Raw genomic sequence first — 24,567 nt, 5'->3', positions numbered from 1 at the left:
AGTTCTATCCATGTCATGGCAAATGGCAAGATTTCATTTTCTGATGGCTGAGTAGTATTCCATTGTGTGTGTGTGTGTGTGTGTGTGTATCCCATGTCTTCTTTTTTTAAAGAGTATTTTCTTTTTTTTCCTTTTTTTTTTTATTATGTTCATTTAGCTGACCTATAGTACATCATTAGTTTTTGATGTAGTGTTCAACGATTCATTAGTTGGATATAATGCCCAGTGCTCATCACCACACATGCCCTCCTTAAGACCCATCACCTGGTTACCCCATCCCCGACCCCCCCCCTTCCTTCTGTAGTCCATTTGTCTGTTGCTGGACATCTGGGCTTTTTCTGTAGTTTGCCTATTGTGGACATTGCTGCTATAAACATTGGGGTGCAGGTGCCCCTTCGGATCACTACATTTGTATCTTTGGGGTAAATACCTAGTAGTGCAATTGCTGGGTCGTAGGGTAGCTCTATTTTCAACTTTTTGAGGAACTTCCAAACTGTTTTCCAAAGTGACTGCACCAGCTTGCATTCCCACCAACAGGAGACACATGATAATTAAAACACACTATTCTCCTTTGCACATATTTATAACAGTATATTATTTTAATGAATAACATAAGATATTTCATATTTGCAAAATGTATGTTTTTGGACTTGTGGGAAGTCTTACGAATATGGGGTAATAGAATTAAGACATATTTCTGAAAATATTTATTAAAAGTATATTTTGAACTACATGAAACTGTACAGAAAATTAGTATCTAGCAAAGACCAAGCTGTGTTTGGAAATATTTCACAGCTGCCATGTTGAAAGGTGAAGGTAATTCTATCATAATGATTGAGTATGCTTTCTTTATGCAATCAGGAAATCAAAATCAAATAACTATCTCCAGAGCAGTAGTTATAAAATATTGTTGTGTTAATTTCTCTTTCCAAAAAGTAGCAGTGGAATCATATCATTAAAAATATATATCCATGTATTGGTGTATTTTCTTTTCTTTTCCATGCATATATAGGTACTCAGCTCTTATCAAGTTATATGTACCCAGCCTATTCTGATGCCTGTTTTTGATGATGTGTGTACCTTGCCACTTTTACACTTCTCATTTTTTATAATTTGTATGATTTATCTTTTTGGGGTAATATGAATTATTTAAAGACACTTGCCAAGTTAGTGGACCTTATCATTTTTACCAGGTAAAGGCAAGTATAATTAATTGTAAGGCAAATCTCAGAATGTGTTTTTAGGATCACACAGGAAAGTTTGACTGTGGGTCTCCTAGAATAGCTACATCATACATTTTTGATAATAAAATAGTATTTTCAAAAAGATATTTTATTTTGGGTTATTCTGTGAAAACTCCTATGATTAGAATATTGGAGAATGATATGTATATCCTATCAGTCCCCGATTATAATGTAGAATGATTAAAAGAAGAATGCAGACCAGATTGACTACCTCTTATTAATTTAAATAGTTATCTCTTAACTTTTAGATCAAGTAATGATCAGAGCATTTGTACTATGTCAAGTGCGTATTTTGTAAACAGCTATGTAAGTCCAGACCAGGATGCCATACGTTGTCTTTAGATAAGTTAAGCCTATTTGGATAATCCTTTGACTAAAATAGAGCAGTATAAATATGCTATTAATAGCATATTTATAATGTCACAATTAAAGAATGATTTAATAATTTAATAACATCCTTTGATGGAATTCTTTCTTTTTAAAGCAATGCGTACTTGTATGGTGACATGTCTCAGCTTCCTTTATTTTTAATAGGGTCATAAATATTATCTTTATTGCAATAAAGAAACAATGCTAAAGGGTTATTTTAGAGTGGGTGTTTGGAATGGTTACATATTAATGGAGTGATCAGAGCTTGTTTTATCAACTTAGTAGCTTCAGAAATTCAATTTTATTATATCAGCCAATGGCAACCAGGCTCTGGAGAATTGCTTTACACTAACCAAACACAGGAGATTGATTCATTAAAAAAAATACTTTATTTATAAAAAATGGTATTTCTTTACTGGAATGCAGTTAACTGTAAGATCTGTGAAGGAAGAAAACATGCACTATTAGGTTTATTGTTATATCCCTAGGGTTTAGAAGATTAATTTTTAAATTACTACATTAATAACTTTTTAGTTTACTTTTAATTGGTCTAAGTCATTTGGGAGATTACATGAGTAATCAGTGTTACTGATAGATTTTTAAATGTCTACTTAGAGAATACTTAGTAGTAATTGTATTTGATTTAATATCCAATTTACTAATATTATGAATTTATTAAATAATTAGTATTTCATTACAATTAAACAACCAACTCTTTTCAAAATACCCACACAAATGTTATATACCAATAAATTAGAATATGGATTAAAATAAATTTTCCATGACCTTTAAATATTCGTTCAAATTTTATATAATCAAAATCTTCCTAAAGTGTTATTAAAATACCAAATCTAACATGACAATTTATCTTAAATGCTTTAGCCACTTTTAAAGAAAAAAATATACATATTACAATAATCCCAAAGCCTATCATATTCTTACCTTAAAACTGGTTACTAATATGCTGATGCTAGGAATTTACATTTCTTTTTATCTTTCTTCTTACACTTTGCTGATGTGGAAATTTTCATATTTCCCTAGAATTTCAAAGATATCTGAGACTATTTCAAAGCTTTCTGAGACTTTCCTAAGATATAGTAACCATCCTAGAATTAAAAGAATAAGAAAGTCATCTCTTAAACTTGCACATTCTGTGTTTTTAATTAGAAAATTTTTTGTCTACTCATTTGAATTTGCTATACATTCAGAGATAATTCAAACTAAGGATACTGGCCATCAGGTTGGACTTCTTTTTACAATTAAAATCTGCTTGTTATATGCCCTCATGCCTTATTTATTTAAGTTCAAGCCTAGCTTTTAATTTTGTGTGCAATACTGGTGTTTCCTCACAAAATGATTTGTTTTTTTTTTTTTAAATCCAAATTGCTTGTGTTACAAAATAGTTTAGTTTCCCTGTTATTATGATATATAGGTCTGCTGTATGCATGTTATTAAAAACTCATGCACTTTTATTATTACATCTTTATTATGTAGAGCTATCTAACTTTTTATCTTCTGGGAGATGAGAGACTTTTTCTGCTTAGTTACCACTTCTAGATATTCCACTAATTTATCAAATGTTTGAAACACACAGTTGTGCCCTGTTAGATACAGGATATGATCATTAGTGTTAATCAACTGCTGGACTCCTTTTCCACTTGGTTATTATGTGTGACCCATCAAAGCTGATCAATATTTTCTATTACTGGTACAGAATTACTTTGATGCTGCTACTTTGATGTTTATAGGGCTCTCCTTACACAAATGGAAAGAAATACATGTCATCTTATTATAAGCATACATATAGTTGGAAGAACAAAATACCTATATATTAACTATTTGTTGGAAAAAAATAGAAATTAAAGAAATTTTACCCTCTATGTGTTGCGTGTGTGTGTGTGCGTGTACGAGCACCTCTTTTTTTTGTTTTGTTTCAAGTTTTTATTTAAATTCCAGTTGGCTAACATATAATAATATTAGTTTCAATAGTAGAATTTAGTGATTCATCACTTACGTATGACACCTAGTACGAGAGCCTCTTTATGTCTTTCATGTCAACATTTCTAGTTGAGTAGTATGAACTCTCAGCCTCCAACAGACTCAAGCTGTTTAATCTAGCCATAATTTGTCTTTTTCGTGTTCATATGTCAGAGATTAGCCAGGGAACAGCATTTAGGCTTCCTTAGCTTTTCAAACCTGCCTCAGATTTTTTTTTTTTTTTTCCTAAGGATGAAACTTGTTTTCTGGCCACAAAAGGATGACACAGACACATTTTTCTTGCTTTTCCCCCTTCCCCCAAGGAGCCCTGGTCTTTTTTGTTGGTGCATATTGGGCAGCAGGTGTCTGGATTGCCCATAAGTGCTGGCTGAGGCCAAACGTACTGTTACTGCTATTGGTCTCTTTTAAGAAGAGATCTGGAAAAGATATTATTTTGAAGTTTGAGTTCATATTGATTTTTTTCTGTAACATACGTTGGTGCATTTTGTCTCCTTTTATTATGAGGTTTTACCAGATTCAAAGACTCCACTACACTATCAGGAAAGTGCTTTGTAAGCAAGATATCAAAACAATTAGAATTAGTAGATTTAAGAGCAATTCATCTAGATTGGTGGTCAGTGGACCCAACCTATTCCAAATGTCAAGGGTCACCTGCAAAATGAGAATAAAATTGAAACAGTACAGTAAGTTTTCCAAATTTAATTTGTTCAGTTTCTTGGTGTTACCTTCTCAAATTAAATGTAGGAATATCAGTGGCAGAATTTTTAAATATTTCCTTGTTACAAAAAAAAAATCTTTTTTTAAAAATTTATTTTGCTAAGCTTTTTTTTTGGATATATTAATGTAAAAATTCAAAATTCAACCTTGAAAAGATCATGAATGCCTTTGGACCTCTGGAATTGTTAGAACCAGGAACCAGAAGACGGCTACTATGACATTTTATTTTTCAAGTAGACTTAGACTAGTCTTAATGAAATCCAAGGCCTCTGTGATGATGTCATTTTACATCTTGTAATATCTATCACCAAACAGAAACTTGTCTCATTTGTGCAAAAGGGTTGTGATCAGCAAATTTGGTTAAGATACCTGTCTTGGATCATCTACCAAAGGCAGGGGGTTTGACTCATGTAAGAACCTGGTACCTTCTTCTGGTAACATAGTGAGGTGGATTGGGCAGGGTGGTTTCAAACAGAAGAGGGAAATGCTGTGTTGACAACCATAGAATCCTATAATGAAAAAGATGTCCTTAGTGGACATAACAAAAAAGGTCATAACCATCTTCCAGGTACTTGTTTATTTCCTTTCTTCCTTTGTTTCAACCTTCATTGCTTTCTAAATGGTGTTGACTGTATTAGTTTGCTGGGGGTGACATAACAAAATACCACAGAGTGGGTGGCTTAAACAATAGAAATTTTTTTTCTTATAGTTCCGGAAGTTGGAAGTCCAAGATCACAGTCTAGGCAGATTTGATTTCTCCTGAATCCTCCTTTGCTTGCAAATGGCTGCCTGCTTGCTGTGTCCCCACATCATCTTCCCTCTGTCCCTGTTGCCGGTGTCCTAGTATCCTCTTCTTATAAGAACACTAGTCTTATTGGATTGGGACCCACCCATGCAACTTTATTTAAATATAATTTCTTCCTTAAAGGGCTTCTTTCCACACATGTCACATTCTAAGGTACTGGGGGTTAGGACTTCAACATATGAATTCTAGATGAAAACAAGAATATAATCTTGGTCAATGAAATTCTAAATATAAGACTAAAATTACTTAGACTAATTTGAAACTGGATAAAGTACTACATTTTCACTATAAAACTTTTTTTAAAAACCAAAATATTCTCGACTTCCAGATTAAGTTTCTCTCATTTGGATAGCACTTAATAGACACTAAAAATAGTGTCTTTACCAAATTTCCCTTTTCTAAACTCTTTCTTTTTCCTGTTCAATTTGAATTATGCTTCTTTTTTTGCTTTAATATTCTGTTTTGCATTTTTGAAGATGGCAGCTTATCTTTTGTTGCCTATATTTTATAACATCTTTTGATGCTATGTAAATACACAACTTATTCCCTGTAGGCTATTCCTGCCACAGTATGTCATAAAACTGCCAGTAACAGTTTGACTTTTTTTATAGTTTAAATTACTAGTTACCTTGTAATTAATACAGGTACAATATAATATAATACAATGAGATAATGACTACTTGTAACTTTCATTGGTAGAGAGCATCCCCTAGATTTGGGGATATTTTTCACCTTTGAAACTATTGTGTTCTATTCACGGATACCATATGATTCTAAAGTTTAGTAATGTTTAATTCTATTTTTTTTAACTGTGAGAATAATTTATTTAAAAGTCACAGTGTCCTTACTTTCTTCCCCCCCCCCCCCCTTCCCCCCCCCCCAGTGTCCTTACTTGGTCCCTAGAACNTTCCTTTTTTTTTCCCCCCCCCCCCCCCAGTGTCCTTACTTGGTCCCTAGAACTAAGGCGTTCGGGTTCCATTTGACAATATCACTGGGCTTTTTTTTAAATGAATATTTAGTTCTTTAAACTTAAATGATTATGGTAACATTCACATCAATAGAAAAAGTCTAAGATGTAGTGTCAGTTACTACGTGTAGCATTATGTACATTTGTATAAAAGTACAAAAAATGTCTTCTGTTACTTCAATCTAGTCTCTAAATGTTAAATTATTGCTTTTTCTTAATATAGTCACCACCTATCTATATACACAAATACACAAATTAGGACCTTATTCCTCCCTCAAGAATTCCTACCTCTGCACATCACCGTTTCCCCTCAAGACTTCTCAATATCCCTTCTGGTTTATTGTGCTATTTGCCCTCTGAAAGGAAGGAAAGGAAAGAAAAGAAAGGAAAGGAGAGGGGAGGAGGGGGGAGGGGAGGGGAGGGGAGAAAAAATGTAATCTAGCTCTGATGTTTATGGCATTATGAAAGTCAGTAATTAATTTTTAATCTAATTGATGTTGCTTTCTTCTGTTCATCATTCCTAATCTTAAGCAAATGATTGGGAAATGGTAACTGGATATTTGCTTTTAAGTATGGTCTCAATTAATATCTCACAGCTGTCACTGTATACAAAATTTGTTTGAGAATTCATTAAATGTGTCAGAAGAATGTCCAGATTTGAAAGATAAATATAAAAAAAAATTTCAGTTCACAGACTTCTATACATTTGAAAAAACCTTTATATCCTCTTTGGCAGTCTTAGTGGAAGTTAAGATTTTTATAATAAGTCTTGGAATATTTTATTGAGCAGATAATGTTAAAGTTCATGGCATCTGTATGTGGATACTTCCTCAATTTCTCAGTGATTTGGTTTCTAACTATTGATTTTACTTTTTCTTCAGGATGTTTTGAATAATTTGGGATCTTGTGAACTGGATGAAGATGATCTAATGCTTGATTTAGAATTTTTAGAGGAACAGAATCTTCATCCTTCTGGTAAGTGTTAAATAAATGCACGATATCATACAACTCTGATTCTAATTATTTATCAGTTCATTGATAAACTTTATATTGTTTAGGATGCATTCAGTCTTTTCCATCTCCAGTTTGTATATTATATGTGCAAGGCACATGCTAGGTACCATTGACACATGACTCTGGTGATCTTAAAATCTGTTTTGGAAATACAAATCCAGTTGGAAGACAATTATAAAATAGGAAAAAAAAAAACCTATAAAGGGATTTCAAAGAAGGAAATTGCAATTTAATGCATAGTGGTAAAGTTAATATTTCTCTTTTTGGGGGAAGAAAAAACCATTACAATCCCATTTTTCATTTATTTTATATAACCAAATGGAGATTTTGTAGATCAACGTTTACTCTTCAAAATCTTAACTGCTTTAATAATAGCTGCATAGGTTAATGTTGATGCAATAAGGTTGACCTCAAAATTAATAATTGCCAATAACAACCACAAACACATACTCATAAACACATATTTATAGCATGAGATAAGTAAATTCTTGTTGAATGAATGAAGAAGGAAGCCCATTATATTTGTAATAGTTTAAATTTATATTAAAGCATACATTGTCATATCTTCAAATACTTAAGTTACTACTGTTAAAGTAGGTTATAGGGATTAATTGTTTATTCACATTTAGATATTTGGGTACCAAGACAAGCTGTTTTTTGTTTGTTTGCTTGTTTTGCTTATAACATCTTTAACATAGTCATTTTCAAATTGAAGTAGAAATAATATCAGGGTGCTTGGGTGTCTTAGTTGGTTAAATGTCCAACTCTTGATTTTGGCTCTGGTTCTGATCTCAGGGTCATGGGTTCGAGCTGTGCATCAGGCTCCATGCTGGGTATGGAGCCTGCTTAAGATTCTCTCTCTCCTTCTCCCCCTGCCACTCTTTTTTTCTCTCTCTCTCAAGAAAAAAAAAAATATTAAACTGGAGCTTTAAAATCTTGGCCTTTCTGCACATATTTAAGAAAATCAGCCTGCTGGATTTTAGTGTCCGTATTTTAAATTTTAAGAGTTAGACATAATCTCTAAGGTTATTTCCTGTTCTAATATTTTATAATGATTTTTTATGCAGTATTTTTATATTATATATAATATCACATTAAAAATTGTCAAAAGAAGGTAGTGTTTATATTTTATATTTTACAATGTTTATATTGTATTACTCTGCTAATCTCCAAAGAAGCTACTTTAAAATTTTTTTTTCTGGTTGAATACAAATTTAGGACAATCATTTTTTAAGACATTCTTGCTGCAGTTGATTTGACAGATAGTCTTTTAAAGTTGCAGACTTTTTCTCCCTTTTATACAGATACATTATACAATTTTGTCATTCATGTGTATTTATCTTAGAAAATTACATATAGTGGGAATGTACACCCTTTTGGAGGGAAATTTTCAATATTTGGCAAAACTATACATGCATTTACCTTTAGATTCAAATATCCAACTTCTAGAAATTTAATCCTAAAATACTGGGATCATAGAAAATAATGTCAGCAAATAACTATTCATTGCAAAATATTTTTAATAACAAATATTGGAAGCATCTCAAATGTTCTACAATAGGACATTTGTTGAATATACAATGGTATAATGAGCAGTTATTAAAAGGATAATGAAGATGTCTGTGTGTGCCATGGCATGGCTGTAAGGGTATGTTGTTGATGGAGAACTTGCAATTTTGGATTAGACCGGGCAATACCTAAATCCACTGATCACTAACATCACTAAAATTGTAACAACTAGACATTTTCCCCTCTTAATGCAATGCCTAGAGAAGTACACAGCACCACCACTCCTGCCTACAAGTACTTAGATCTGTTCAGTTCTCTTGTAGATTTTACAGGAAATATTGGGATGAGGAGAGAGGGAATCCAGCAACCAAATATAGAATGTGAGGAATTTCACAGGATAATGGTCTGGTTCCTTAGACAAATAAATGGCATGATGATAAGGGGAGGGATATTGTAGATTAAAAGAGGCAAATGAAGTGTGACATTTTGTTGGCACACTTACTGAAAGACTTAAAACACTATAAAAGTGGAGAAATTTGACAAATGACTAAATTATTACATAATTAGTTTTTTTGTTGGGTATTGAATATTTTTGTTTTGTTTTTTAAAGAAAACTTTAGAGGGGTTGGTGCCTGGGTGGCTCAGTCGTTAAGCGTCTGCCTTCGGCTCAGGGCGTGATCCTGGTGTTCTGGGATCGAGCCCCACATCGGGCTCCTCCGCTGGGAGCCTGCTTCTTCCTCTCCCACCCCCCCTGCTTGTGTTCCTCTCTCGCTGGTTATCTCTCTCTCTGTCAAAGAAATGAATAAAATCTTTAAAAAAAAAAAAAAGAAAGAAAACTTTAGAGAGAGGCGTGTGGTTGAAACAATATGATAAATGAGATTTACTTTACCAAGTCTGGAAGAGGGAATAGATGAAACAAAATTGGAAAGTTGTTGAAAATTTTCAAAGCTAAGCAATAGGTGTTTGAGGTGAAAGATTCATGCATTAATTGTAATATGTCCTGGTTTTTGCATTTTTGAAGATTTTCACAATAAAAATAAAACCAAGTAATAATTTAAAAGAATTATAGATAATGTAGCAATCTCAGTTATGTTTGATAGGCAATCATGATGAAGAGCAAAGGGTGACTTAAAAATATAAAGACTTAGCTCAATTTATTTGGGAACAAAAACAAGCATTTTTAAAATTTAATTTCATTTTTTATAAAGTAATGGGTGCTATGTACTTCATTAGTTTATTATAAGGAAAAAGATGATATACTAAAAACTGTAAATCTCCCGAGTCTACTTCAGAATGTAGGTAGCTTGGTTGAAGCCAAGCTGGAATACCTCTTGAATCAACTGAGTTAACCAAATTTTGCATGAGGTAAATGATCTCACTTTGCTTACCTGAAGTACAATTCTGATAAATGAAATATTCCTTAGAGTGACTTGGGTTTGTTTAATGCTACTTAATAAAATGTCTTTTGAAAACCTATTTCACTTTGGATGACACATCATAGGGTTTAAAAAAAGCCACAACTATCTGTTTATGCACATTAGCTCAGAAAGAAGAATTTCTGGTTGAATAGGTTTTATGCAATTTATATTTTTATTAAGCAACATAATTAAAGGTCTTCTCAAAATATAAGAAGCTCATTATTGATAATTGATATTGATAAAAAACTCATTAATGCTAGCCATTTTAAAATTATGATTTAAATAAAAGTGATTTTCAAAAGTCTGAGAACTAAAATAACGGTACCATTAAATTCTATTACTTACATTACTAAAAATCATTGGAGGGTTTAAAAAAAGTTTGTTAGGGTAAAATATTTCAATTTTCGGTTCTAGGGTCTTATTAAGGCAAAGATTCAAAGCAGTTTACAGTAAGGCTTAATATAATGGCCAAGGTGATTTTTGTAAAAGCCCAGAGAAATATTTTTGTTTTGAAATTTAGTCATATATTTCTAGTAATTGTCATATGTGACATTTATAAATTTTATTCAGTTTAACATACAATTATTGATGGTTAAATCTGCAAAGACTGGAGAAATAACCATGTATAGAAAGTGTACAATTTCTGCTTTCCTTTTTACTACAGTAATTTGCGTATAGGAGATGCTCAGTTGCTCTCTGTTAATTTAAATTATTTTATTTAAAACATAGCTAGAAAATTTTGGCCATGTATATGAATAAAAATGGATTAAAAATAAAACAAAAATTAGTAAAGTTGAATCACTTTATTTTTCTATAGAAAAATCAAAGACCTTTAATTAGATCTATTTTACTATACAGTGTTCAAAACTATGAAATTAAAAAAAAATTTCCTCGCATTTCTTTCAACATGTATACATTGGACATTACTCATATTGAGTGATTTAACATATAAAAAGACATTCTAATGGAAACAGAATGCCTAATAAGTGTACATAGTTAGTGTTCATATAATAGGAATCATTGTTAGTTGATGTCCTACTTGCAGTATAGGGGATATGAGCTAAAGTATATCAAGTAGGCAATTAAAATATTAGAATAGCAAAAACAGAGCAGAAAAAAACCCAAGGGCTCAAGGTCTTTGTTGTAGAAATGCCTACATACTTGCACAATTGGATGTGTCTAGGTGTTTCATCATGTTGTTGAAAGTTCTGCACTTATGATTGTACTATACTGACCTTGGTAAAGATGGCTGTTCATTATTGTCGTAATAATTTTGGACATCTTTTTTTTTTTTTTTTCATTCTTTGCTATTTGTGTTTTCCTCTAAAGGCTAACTGTAAGTTTACAGATAGGTTTTAAAGTTGGTTTTTGACCAGTGCAGTGGACAATTTGAGTAAAGTTCCACAAAGCCTTTTAATATTTAAATGTATTTATGGAGACCTAAATTAACATACTCCTACTAAAGGGAGAGGTAGTACAAATAATAGTACAAATGAAATATCTGTTTTACAGTGCAGTAAGTGGCTATTATTATTATTGTTATTATTAATGAAAGTAAGAAAGGGCAATATCAGTGAGGGAAAGGTATATGAATTCAAAGTGAGTTCTCAAAAAGAGACTTGCCTTGGGGAGAAAAAAATAAAACCAACTATTCTGAATAATTTACTTTGATCTTGGCATTATCTAATTTTATCTTTACAAATTCTAATCTAAAAGCTAAGCTTTTAGATTAAAAATCCTATGGATAAGCCTTCCAGATGTCTTTAATCACATTTTTCTTGAATAAATGCTTAAATTACTTTTTTGGATAATATTTTCAATAAATAATTAATATGCGTCATGTTTCAAATACGGGATTTCAATTTGTTTAATGCTAGACATTCATTTCCCTTGTGGCAAAATATTATATTTAATGCTTCTTTACTTAATAAATCATTTATAATGCATACATGACCAAACAGTTTTGATTAAAAAAATATGAGATGCTATCTTTTATAGCTTGATAAATTAAAAAATATATTTGTGACCCTTCTCAGTTTTTATATTTCTCTTCACTCTCTTATTCATTGGTGTGGTGTTGCTTTTTCCACAAATGAATCATGCAAGATTTTAGCAGTGATGTTTGTTAGATATACCTCAATAGTATTTTGGGGGGAAAAAAGTACCAACAAAATTTACTAGCATTTAATATCTCTAAGACTCAAATAAATGACTTTAAAATTTTCCTTACAGGGACACCTGGGTAGTTCAGTCAATTAAGCATTTGCCTCCAACTCAGGTCGTGATCCCAGGGTCCTGGGATCCAGCCCCACATAAGGCTCCTTGCTCAGTGGGGAGTCTTCCTTTCCCTCTAGCTTTGTCCCTGCCTCCCCCTCTTGTGCTCACTCGCTCTCTCTCTCTCAAATAAATAAAAATCTTTAAATTTTTTTTCCTTACAGTGAAATATATGTTATGACCTGTACAGTGTGTAGAAGAAAAATACCAGCAGTGTATTTTTCCTTATTTTCTTTATGTGGTTTTACATGTTTGTGTGGAGGATTTTTTTCTATTCATTTAAGCATCTTACAAATAATAATCACTTGAGGAGAATAGAATAGTGATAAAAGAAGATATGAAAAATAAGATGAAGCTACTACCGGTGAGGTTGGCACACAAAACATATATTAGTATCACGATAGTGAGTAGAAAAATGTTACTTGGAGTGCTTTCCTAACATATGTGAAGAAAGAAACACAGCCAGTTGCATGATTAAAAACATATGCCATCAATCATTCAGTCAACCAGTCAATGCATTTTATTAAATAAAGAATTTTTGTTACTAAGAACTGAAAGGTATTTTGTTCACATGTCTTTATAAGGTATAAATGATTGACATCAAGAACAATTTCTTCAGCAACTCCTTTTAGTACAAGCTGGTGGCATCATGCTACCAATTCAGTAGAAGCAGTTCTAAATGGTGACATATCAGTGTAGCAAAAGCTAGGAATTTTATGAGGATTTGCTTAATCCAAAAATAAAATTCAGTTCCTTGTACATATTAACATTCTTCGGGTAATTTTAACATTGAAAATAGTTGAAGTAGATGTTGTCAGTCATTTTCCTCACCTCACTTTAAGGTAATTGCCATAAAGCCCAATAGCATATCTAATGTTAAACAATGTTACTTCCTGATGAGTCCATCAAAACAAACTGTTTGCAAAATGTTACCCTTAGGTGACTAAATAAGATAACTTTTCTACAAATAGTTGTTTCCATAATGCCAGTTAAATATTGGACAGTGCGTAATATTTGATAAAGAAATAAGAATAAGAATTTTAATTTTGCTTTCAGAACATTTAATCCTTAGCTCTTCTTTTCCATGATAAACTAGAACAATGTCACATTTCTATTTAGACTGTTTGTAGTAGTATCTTCAAATAATGATGTGAAACATGCACCTGAAATTTGACAGTGAAGCATCATAATTAATTAAATAAAGCTAAAACACATTTGGTGTTACCTGTTTGGAACATATTCAATAAAATGCCATTTTCCCAATTCTTTTCTTGGCTACTAGGAGTTGGTTATGCATCAGTTTTAGCAAGTAGTAACGAAATCCAAGTTGATGGGAAGGAAACCTAAATGCCTGTAATGAGCTATGCTCTTTTCTTAAGCTGTCTCAAGTTAATGCTCACAATAACTCTCTGGGAGAAAATTGCATCTTAAAGATCCATTCTAATTAAAGAAATGACAAATTAATATCAAAAGAGAGTAGTCACTTTGAAGACAGACATACCCAAGTTAGCATTCCAGCTGTACCACAGTGATCTTGGGCAAATGATCCAGTTATTTTAAGCAATTTTTTTTTCATTTGTAAAATGACAATAAAACTATCTCAAAATATCATCCTAAGTAGGAGACCTATTTATATGCAAATTGCCTTTCACAGTTGCCTAGAATAAAATAGGAGCCCACTACAAGTTGGTTTCATCTCTTGACATCTTAAATTCCTTGTCAAAGTTTGTCCAATCATTGATATTTTTTATAATCCTTAATTTCTTAACTTCATCATGATCATATATTGTTTTAAAATATGCTTTCTGATTTTAATTTTTATAATCTCAACTCTGTGTATCATTTTAAGTGATGTTCTGGTAGGGGTGCTTTGGTGGCTCAGTCGGTTAAGCATAGGACGCTTGATTTCGGCTCAGGTCATGATCTCAGGATCTTGAGATCCAGCCCTGCTTCAGGCTCCACACTTAGCAGGGAGCCTGCTGAATATTCTCTTTCCCTCTGCCCCTCCCTCTGCTCCTTTCCCATTGCTTGCACTCTCCCTCTCTTTCTAAAATAAATCAATAAATCTTAAAAAAAAATAAGTGATGCTGTGTTGGTACTAATTATTCAAAAATTAATTAGGGCACTTTGCTTGTAACAGGTGGTACATTTCTTTGTGTTAAAACCAATGCATTTAAATGCATGGAAACATTTTTTTTTTTTAACCAGATATTAGTCATGTGTCTAAAATACCACAACATATTTCAAATAGTGATTCTAAGAGAAATAATAAATTTCCTATGTTAAATATTTTAAAACTTATTAACCCAAATCATTGATGTTCAGAGAGAAAACCAGATTATTACTTTTTAAACGTGATCTTTATAATTTGCAGATGAGTTACCCAATTGACAATACACTTTCCTTATTTATCACTGTTTGATAAAAACAATGCAATGGTCATTTTGATGATTGGGTGAAGAATTTTCTGTTGTTTTTGTTAATTATTTTGGACATTATATATAAAAACACCTAAGGCAGTATCTCTTGGTATATGTCCAGATGCAAATGCAGAAGTAATGGTCCAATGATATCAATTAGGAATTAATTAGGTAGTTGCTAAATTATTTTGAGTTTGATGAACAAGCAATATAAAATTCTGCAGTGAGTTAGGAACTCCTCCTGTGCCTATTAATTAAGGAGGTAATTTTTGTTATTAATTTTTAATGGATAATAGCACAGCAGAGCTGAGATGAAACCCTAGTGGCTTCGCTAATATGAATGGTAATGTACAAATTGCAACAACATTCACACAGGGAAAATTATGAAAATTAACTATAAGTTTTTACAAGCTTTGATATGTCTGGGTCAGAAAAAATTTGTGTAAGCTATCTTCAATGTGGTTGTATAAAGCTGAGAAATGTGGGACACTTAATTTTGGAAGTATAACATAGTAGCTACAAATCTGGACTCTAGAGTTAGACAATTCTCAGCTACCAAGCAGGCTGTATAAACTTGAACAAATTATTTAATCTCAGTTTTCCTTTTTTCATCTGAAAATGGGGGTCATAAAAGTATCTACCTCATAAGTTTGCTGTGAGGAATGGTGTCTCTATCATATCTGGCATATTCTATTTTTTAATAATTATAGCTAATACTATCTTTTACAATATGCATGATAAAATATGTTCCCGAGGATTAATAGGAACCAAATCTTGCTGATTTTGGTGATTTTTTCCAGTCTCTATTAGTGGAAAATCTCAACCATATTTACAAGTACAGTATTTCTCAAATTTTAAGTGCAGAATGCCACAACACATGCAATTAATTTTGTGGTTATAATGTATTTCCAAACTTATACAATTATAGTATTAAATAAAATAATAAAAGAATAATAAATAACATTTATTGAGTCTCTGTGCCAATTCAATGAGGTGAATAATTCTTCCACATTTGAGAAAATTGAAGCTTTGAGTAATCAAATTCTACAGACAGGTAGATGTCTCATCTGGACCCAAAGTTTTTCTAACTTTGAAGGCTCTGTGTTAAATTTTTTAAAAAGATTTTATTATTTATTTGAGAGAGAGCACAAGCAAGAGAGAGGAAAAGCAGGGGGAGTGGTGTGGAGGGAGAGATAGAAGCAGGCTCCTGGCTGACCAGAGAGGCTGACGCAGAACTCAGTCCCAGGACCCTGGGATCATGACCAGAGCTGAAGGCAGGCACTTAACTGACTGAGCCACCCATGTGCCCCTGTGTTAATAATTTTGATTTTTTTTGACTAATAAAATTAATTCATATACAGTTTTAAAAACACAAATACATAGAAGCTTTTGTTTAAAACTGGCTCTTTTTTTTTGAGCATTTCCAAAGAATATTTAATTTGATTTGAGATTTTTTTTCATTTCTTTCACATTGTAGTTGACCACTTCTCTTTGAAAGTAAAAAAAAAAAAAAAATTGAGATACAGTTCACATGCCATATAATTTACGCATTTAAGTTATACAATTCAGTGGTTTTTAATATATTTGCACCATTGTGCCTATATCATCACAATGTAAGATTAGAACAGTTTTGTCATGCCGAAATGGAGCTGTACCCATTAGCAGTGACTCATCATTTACCACACTTCTGACCCCAGGCAATCACTAAGCCACTTTCTGTCTGTAAATATTTGCCTCTTCTGGACATTTTATATCAACAGAATCATACAATATTGGTCTTTTGTGATGGGCTTCCTTTGCTGAACATAATGTTTTCAAGGCTTATTCATGTTGTAGCATATATCTATATATCTATGTCCATATCTATCTATCATCTATCTATCTATCTATCTATCTATCTATCTATCTATCTATATCAGTACTTCATTCCTCCTTTATGATCTTATTAGTATTCCATCTTATGGATATATCACATTTTTTCTACAACGTAAATATTTAATATGTAAATATCAAATAACACACAGCTGCACAAGCAGTGGGCCAAATAAACCAACGAAAAATCAAAATAGGTCTTAAAACAATGAAAAAGAAAACACAGCATTCTTTATAGGATGGAGCAAAAGTAGATGTTAGAGTGAAATTTATGCTATAAATGCTTGTACTAAGAAAAAAAAAGTTAAAGGAAACAACATTACACCACAGGAACTAGAAAAAGAAGAAATTTATCTGAAATTTAATCAAGGAAGGAAGTAACAAAGAAAAATCAGAAATAAATAAAATTGAGACCAGAAGAAACAGTAACATAACATTGAAAGTAATGACTAAGTCTTTCCAAAAAATAAATAAAAAAAATTGGCGATGCTTTAAATATGTTAACTAGGGGGAAAAAAGCTAGAAACCTCAAAAAACCAAAATGAGAAATGGAAGAAAAAACAGTACAACAGAAACCCAGAGAAATGCATAGTGTGATAACAGATTACTATGAACAATTACATACTAACAAATCATGTAACTTAGAAAAAAACCCAGATAATTCCTAAAAATGCACAAATTACTAAGATTCAATCATGAATCTTGAATCCAAGAAATAGGAAATTTTCTTAGACCAATAACCAGAATGCAGATTGAATTAGGAATCAAAAATCTCCCAGCACAGAAAAGCCCAAGACTATATGGTTTCATTGGTGACTTCTACCAAACATTAAAAAAATAATAATAATAATGACAATCTTTTATCAAAACCATTCAAATAATGGAATAGAGGGAACATATTCAAAATCATTCTATGAGGCCATTTATTACCCTGATATCAAAGTAGGATAAAAACAATATAAGAACAAGAAAGTCTAGTTTGTCCAATATAAATAAGTATTGCCACTCTGACTTTTTTTTAATATCCATTTGCATGATAAAAGTTTCTCCACTTTCAGTCTCTCACTTTCAATCTGCAGGTGTCTTTAGGTCTGAAATGAGTCTGTTGTAGGTAGTATATAAATGGGTCTTGTTTTTTTGTTTTTGTTTTTTGTTTTGTTTTTTTAATCCATTCTGACACCCTATTTCTTTTGATTGGAACATTTAATCCATTTTCATTCAGAGTAATTATTGATAGGTATGTATTTATTGTCATTTTATGACTTGTTTTGTCATTGTTTCTGAAGATTTTCTCTGATCCTTTCTTGTCTTTGACCTTTTGGTCTTTCCTTTCCACTCAGAGTCGCCTTTAATATTTCTTGCAGGGCTGGTTTAGTGGTCATAAACTCCTTTAGTTTTTGTTTGTCTGGGAAACTCTTTATCTCTCCTTCTATTCTGAAAGATAGCCTTGCTGGATAGAGTATTTTTGGCTGCCAGTTTTTCCCATTCAGCACTTTGAGTATATATCATGGAACTCCCTTCTGGCTTGCTGAGTTTCTGTTGAGAAATCTCCAGCTAACTTGTGGGTTTTTCCTTGTAAGTTAAGGGTTTCTTTTGTCTTGCTGCTTTTAAAATTTTTTCTTTATCACTGTATTTTGCAAATTTAATTATAACATGTTTTGGTGTTGGCCTGCTTTTGTTGATTTTGATGGTAGTTCTCTGTGCCTCCTCGGTCTGGATGTCTGTTTCCTTCCTCAGATTAGGGAATTTTTCAGCCCTTATTTCTCCAAATAATTTTTTTGCCCCCTTTTCTCTTGCTTCTTCTTCTGGGATTCCTATAATATGAATTTTATTACATATGATGGAGTTACTGAGTTCCCTAAGTCTGTTCTCATGTTGCATAATTCTTCTTTCTGTCTTTTCTTCAGTTTCAGTATTTTCCATTATTTTGTCTTGCAGGTAACTAATTCATTCCTCTGCTTCTTCTAGCCTTGTGTTCATTGCATCAAGCCTGTTTCCAGTCTCATTTATTGCATTCTTCATCTCTGATTGATTCTTTTTTAACTTTTTCACTTCTATGGTAAGAGTCTCCATGATGTCTTCTATTTTTTTCTCAAGCCCAGCAAGTATCCTTACGATCATTACTTTAAATTCTCCATCAGGCATGCTACTTATATCTGTCTTACTTAGATCTCTGGTGGTGGCCTTATTTTTCTTTCACTGGGGATAAACTCCTCCATCTCAGCATTTTGTCTAAGTCTCAACCTTCTCTCTGTGTTAGAGAAGCTGGTTATGTTTCCTGCTCCTGATAGTAATGGCCTTATGAAGAAGAGGTCCTTTAGTGCCTGGGGCCTGGCACTTCAGCGAGTGTCTGCAGTGTGTGCTGCATGCACTCTGCTGTTGTGATTTGGCTGCTCTGTCCTTCAGGCTAGATTTCTGTAGAGGCTCTCCTTGAGTGCTGTGGGCAGTGTTTGTTCTCCGGCCCGAATGTGGCGAGTTTAAAACTAGGTGTGCTCTGGTCTGATTGTGATATGAGACCTGATACCAATTCCACCAGAACTGAGACTCTGCAGAACTCTCTGGCCAGAGACAAGGAATGAGTAGAGGTTTGTGCTGATCCTCTGGGGAAGGGGCCCATCATACTGGGACTGAGGCAAGCTTGACTCAGAAGGGCAGTGCCTTGGGAGCACAGGGAGCTGGGGCTTCATGTAAGCAAGTCAGGCATTCAGTGTTGGTGCTGCACTGCGTCCCTCAGGTGGCTCTGTGTTTATGCTGGAGGGTGAGGGAGGACAGCGGTGCTGGCCAGGCCAGCTCCTTTGTTCCCAGAGAGGCATCTCAGTGAACTGCTTCCTCTCATGGACAATCCCCGAGAAAAGTGAATAATTTCCCACTTGTGTGCTCCAGGCATTCTTCACTGTCTGCCCCCCGGGGTTTTCTGCCAGCCTCCTTTCCAGGATCTGGGCAGTTCCCCTCCAACCCCCACTCTGTTCCAGCCAAGCTTGCTGACCTTAAAACTCCATACTTCAAGTCCTGCTAGTTGCAAGAACTCATGGAATTCAGCCCCTCTCATTTTCCAAGCCAATGGCTTTGGGGGAAATATTCTCCTTGGCGTTGCCCTGTGTGTTCCTCTTTTTCTCACCCTTCTCCATGACCTGGGCTTCCTCCCCTCTGCAGCACCCACACTCTGATTCTTCAGTGAAGCATATCTCCGCACTTCCTACCTTCTTCAGTGTGGACTCTTTTCTCCCTTCAGTTGTGGAGTTTGTCCTTTCAGTCTTCAGATTGATTTCTGAGGTATTTAGGATGATTTTCTAGTTATCTAGCTGTGTTTGTGGGACAGGATGACCCTAGGGTCCTCCTACTGTGCACCCATCTCGTAAACAAACGAACAAACAAACTGGCTGTCTTCTTATTAACTTTTCTAGTTATGGGCATCACTCATATAAATTTGCCTTTGACTTCATGTGAGAAACTGAAATTAACATATTCATTTACTGAAGCAGCATTGTTGTGTCAAGCATTGGTTAGACACTTAGCTGTTTCTTGTTTTGCTCTGTTTTTAAGCTGTAATTTATAAACTCTGGTTCGTCAGTTTCAATCCTAACAACAATTCTATGGAAAGTATTACTATTTTCACTTCATAGATGAAGGAATGGAGACCCAGAAGAGAATTGTTTTTATCCAGGGTTACAGAACTAGTAAGTGACAGAACTAGGGTTTAAATTATACTGTTGTGACTTGATGCCTACCTACTCTTTTCACTCTACAAAGCTCTCAGTGATGTTTAGTTTTCAGAAAGAGAAGTTATAATGAAGGTGTGAAATGTTTTCTCGAAATACACTGTTGGGGTAATACTGTAGTGAGGATGCAGTTTTGACACTACTTGTCATTTCATGCATGGGTTTTGTCTGCTGGTGCTATTGTGCTTTTCATTTCTGCTTTAAGGAGGTTAGAGTACCTGTTATCTGCTTAGTGACCATTAGATGGCAATCTTGTTCTGATAATGATGATAGTAACCGTATCATACGTTTGTATTCAGGTTTGCAGTTTACAAGGGATTTCAAATATGTTATCTCATCAAATTATCACAATAAGGCACTGAAATAGGTGTTAATGTATCCCAAGTACAGTGGAAGAAGTAAATACTATGTACTTAAAAACTTATTGAAGTTCACGCAGCCAATATTAATCCAGATCTTAATGGTAAATGACAGGTTCTTTTCACCATCTTTCTAGACTTTGCTGCTTCTAATTTTACATACGATTTTAGTATATTTAGTTACATATTCTCCAAAGCTGCTGAAAATCATAGTAATGTCTTAGGAGAGGAGAAAAAGTGTTGCTTCAACCAAACATTCTAAATGTGGTGAAAAATAAGGACTACTAGCCAAAAAGCAAGAGAAAAGGCAAAGAGCTTTCAAAAGTAGACAGTCATAAAACCTAACAGTGTGGGCTCGTTTAGTGTAGGAACAGATATCTCCATCTGTTTCAGTAAGTCATAAGGCATTACTGTATTGCAATCTATTACTTCATTGCATTTTTAAAAATTAACATTATAGCCCTGAATCGTCAAGAAAAAAAAATGTGTATTCTACATACTCTGATAAGATGGACAACTATGTAACTAACTTCGGACTTTATCAACTGAATTGTTTCTTTTTAACCTTTAAAATGTTAAGAGGAAATCCTAATTCCTGAGTTCTTCATAAATTTTTACTATCCAAGAAATATAATTTCATAAGGATTGCAAATTCTAAAAAATTAAATTTATTTTATGATACTTTTTATGTAATTTTTATATTTTTCCCCATGTTCCTTCCCCAGGTTCTTGTAAATGACTAACTAGATATAAAGAGGGTTGTGTGAAAAGGTTTGCTAATTGTCATCATTGAAAAAGTAATTAATTTATGGCCTATCGATACGGTATAGGGATCATGATATTCCATAAACACAGACTATTCAATTAGCAGTGATCCTTATTTTCTGGATAGATATTTCAGTATTTTAATAGTTTTATTATTTAATAGTTTTATTAGTTCAACTATTCAATAATTTAATAGCTTTTACTTGTTGTTTTTGGTTGACCAGTTCATTAATCAACCAATTGATTAATTCATTAATTGGATAGTTTTCAATTCCCATTTTTCAATTATCAACTTATTGTTCAAAGTATGACACCCGCCTGGGTGCATTATTTTCCATATTCAGTTCTCTGTGATAAATGGGATACTTAAATGACAGAAGAATGGCCCTAGCTGGAAGAGCGTATCAGGTATTACGAAGTAGGGCCCCTCCTGCTCTCCTTCCCATGAATGTTCAGAGTTATAAAGGTCTTGTTCAAGGTCATTAAGTTAGTTTGTAGTAGAAACAGGCCTGTTAATAAGTTGACTGGCTCCATACACACAATTGCAATTAATTATTTTATTTCTTATTATAGCTGCCAAGAGAGTGAATCATTTGTATTTGTGGATTTAAAAGTGCCTCTGGCTGTTTTGCCTTTCACACTTCTCTATACTTCAGGAGGATTGCTTTAGCTACAAAGAGGCTTTTAGATGGAACAGCTTTCAAAATCTAATCAACTATAGCTGAAAAATGTTTACACATTCTGACCTAATTTAATACTAAATGACAACAATTTTAATGAAGTCATAGAATTTACTTGTAACCTGCTATTGTAGCATTTCATACTGTTATAAACTGTCTTCTGCGGTGCAAAAGGGCACTCGATGGCCCAAGTTCATTAGAGGATACAGTCAAAGGAAAATATTTCTTTCATTCCGCATGGTTTTTCTGTAGCAATTAGAAAGAATATATGTGTTTCAATATAAAATTTCATGGCCTCTTACAATTATGTGGTGACAACTCCATACAATTGCTTGAATAATGCCAACAACATCAGCTGTCACTGTCAAAATGAACAAGTAATTAAGAAAGCAAATGCTGGTCTTTCTTCTGAAGAAGTAGAATATTTATGTATTTAAAATTGTTCACCAACAAGAAAAATAACCACTGACATGGAACATAATTTTCTACAATGCCTGAGGCAGAAAAGAGAGAAATAATAATGAACGTTCACACTATTACAACAAATTAAGCTGTGATTGTACACACTAAAAACAATTACAGAGTTTCTATTTGTTGTATATAGAATTTTTTTTTTTTTTTTTAAGATTTTATTTATTTTATTCGGCAGAGATAGAGACAGCCAGCGAGAGAGGGAACACAAGCAGGGGGAGTGGGAGAGGAAGAAGCAGGCTCATAGCAGAAGAGCCTGATGTGGGGCTCGATCCCATAACGCCGGGATCACGCCCTGAGCCGAAGGCAGACGCTTAACCGCTGTGCCACCCAGGCGCCCCTGTATATAGAATTTTAATAGCATCGTTTTATCAGGTGTGCCATAGCATCATACCCCTTTTATTTATATTTTGATTCCCATCTTATTAATCAAAATTTCCAAAAGTTTACAGTGGAATTGGGGATCTCTTATTCTTACGAGGACCACCTTTTCTATAACCAGACATCTTAGTATGCTTGGACAACTTAAATAAGACCAAGATTTGTCTAAATAATTAGATTTGAGTGATACTATGTTATTAGTTTCACATGCTGGCTCCCCAATCATTTGACAAGACTTCACTCAATCTATTCCTCACTGAGGTGAGGGAATAATGCCACCTCCACTGAATGTTGATTGTTTTTTGGAAGGGGAAGAATTGATTAGGATTTATTGAGGTTTTCTTAATTTGGTTTAAGGCAAATCTTAATTTAGAGATTTGATTGGGATTGGATAAGAATCATGATACACTAGTTTAGGAGTGTAGAATTTGTGGAAGCAGCACAGCAAAGATTTTAAGATGAAAGGTTTAATGATTCTTAGGGCATCTGTCTGTTGATGCTTTCTTTTTTTTAATTTTTTTTTCTTTTTTTTTTTAATTTTATTTTATTATATTATGTTAATCACCATACAGTACATCCCCAGATTCCGATGTAAAGTTTGATGCTTCATTAGTTGCGTATAACACCCAGTGCACCATGCAATACGTGCCCTCCTTACTACCCATCACCAGGGAATGTGATAGACTGTTGATGCTTTCTATTGAAGAATTGATTGGCCTTTTGGGAAATCCCTGTAATGAAGAGTAAAGTTATTTGGAATAGTTAAGTTATTCCGATAAAGACAATGAAATAGTATAATGATGTTCATATAGGCAGTCACCTATTTGGGGTCTCAGTCTCCCCACTGAGGGAAACAGAAGGATACCATTTTTAACTGGAGGCATGATCAATCCAGATTTTCACAATTGTTTTGAGATGTCACAATCACATATCAAGTCATTGTTTCATCATCCATGAATGTCAGATTTTCCTGTTATTTATTTATTTATTTATTTATTTATTTATTTATTTATTTATTTCTGCTGGATGACCTTTTCTTTGCTGGATCATCTGATGGATCAGCAGAGTGTAACATCACGTAAGATTCTAGAGATGACACCTCTGAACTCTGCAACACGAACACTAAAAGAAAGATTCTGATCTGGGTTTGTTGTCCACTCTCAGCCAGGAGTCAAGAGTGCCCAGACTAAACAAGAAAATTGATTCTATCCCCATTCTGAACAGCCCACTGAACCAGATACGGGGTTGTTAACCAAACTACCTGATTTTCTGATACCTTCGTTTTTAGGCAGGATATTTTGGGTAAGAAGAAAAAAGTGTCTTCAGCCTAAGGCTCAACTAGTAAGGAAGGGGCAATCTTTCCCAAACTAAAATAGTTTAAAACTTTCTTACAAGTACAACCTGCTCTCAGCATCCTAAAATGACAGGATATATAAGAACATTATCTGAGGAATGGATTAAACCACTTATCATTATAAATTTGTCCATATTTAAAGATGACTAAGAGACCTGAACGGACTGTTTGTCTTCTTATAAGACAATATATCTTATATTTGCTAATTAATATTGCTCCCAGAAACTGAAG

At 33.4% G+C, this 24,567-nt stretch overlaps 1 protein-coding gene across 7 annotated transcripts in view; it reads left to right on the top strand.

Moving 5' to 3' along the window:
• CCSER1 (coiled-coil serine rich protein 1) overlaps positions 1–24,567 on the top strand; it is a 1,293,520-nt gene that overhangs the window by 234,056 nt on the left and 1,034,897 nt on the right. For all 7 annotated transcript variants that reach the window (XM_034671499.1, XM_034671500.1, XM_034671502.1 and 4 more), the window contains exon 4: positions 6,982–7,075. In XM_034671499.1, the coding sequence (XP_034527390.1) occupies positions 6,982–7,075 (94 nt within the window). The remainder of the gene's footprint in view (positions 1–6,981; positions 7,076–24,567) is intronic.

The sequence above is a fragment of the Ailuropoda melanoleuca genome, chromosome 11, assembly GCF_002007445.2.
Source record: "Ailuropoda melanoleuca isolate Jingjing chromosome 11, ASM200744v2, whole genome shotgun sequence".
Classification (NCBI taxonomy): Eukaryota; Metazoa; Chordata; class Mammalia; order Carnivora; family Ursidae; genus Ailuropoda; species Ailuropoda melanoleuca.
The sequence above is the reverse complement of the archived record's forward strand: the minus strand, read 5'-3'. Positions and strand labels throughout refer to the sequence as shown.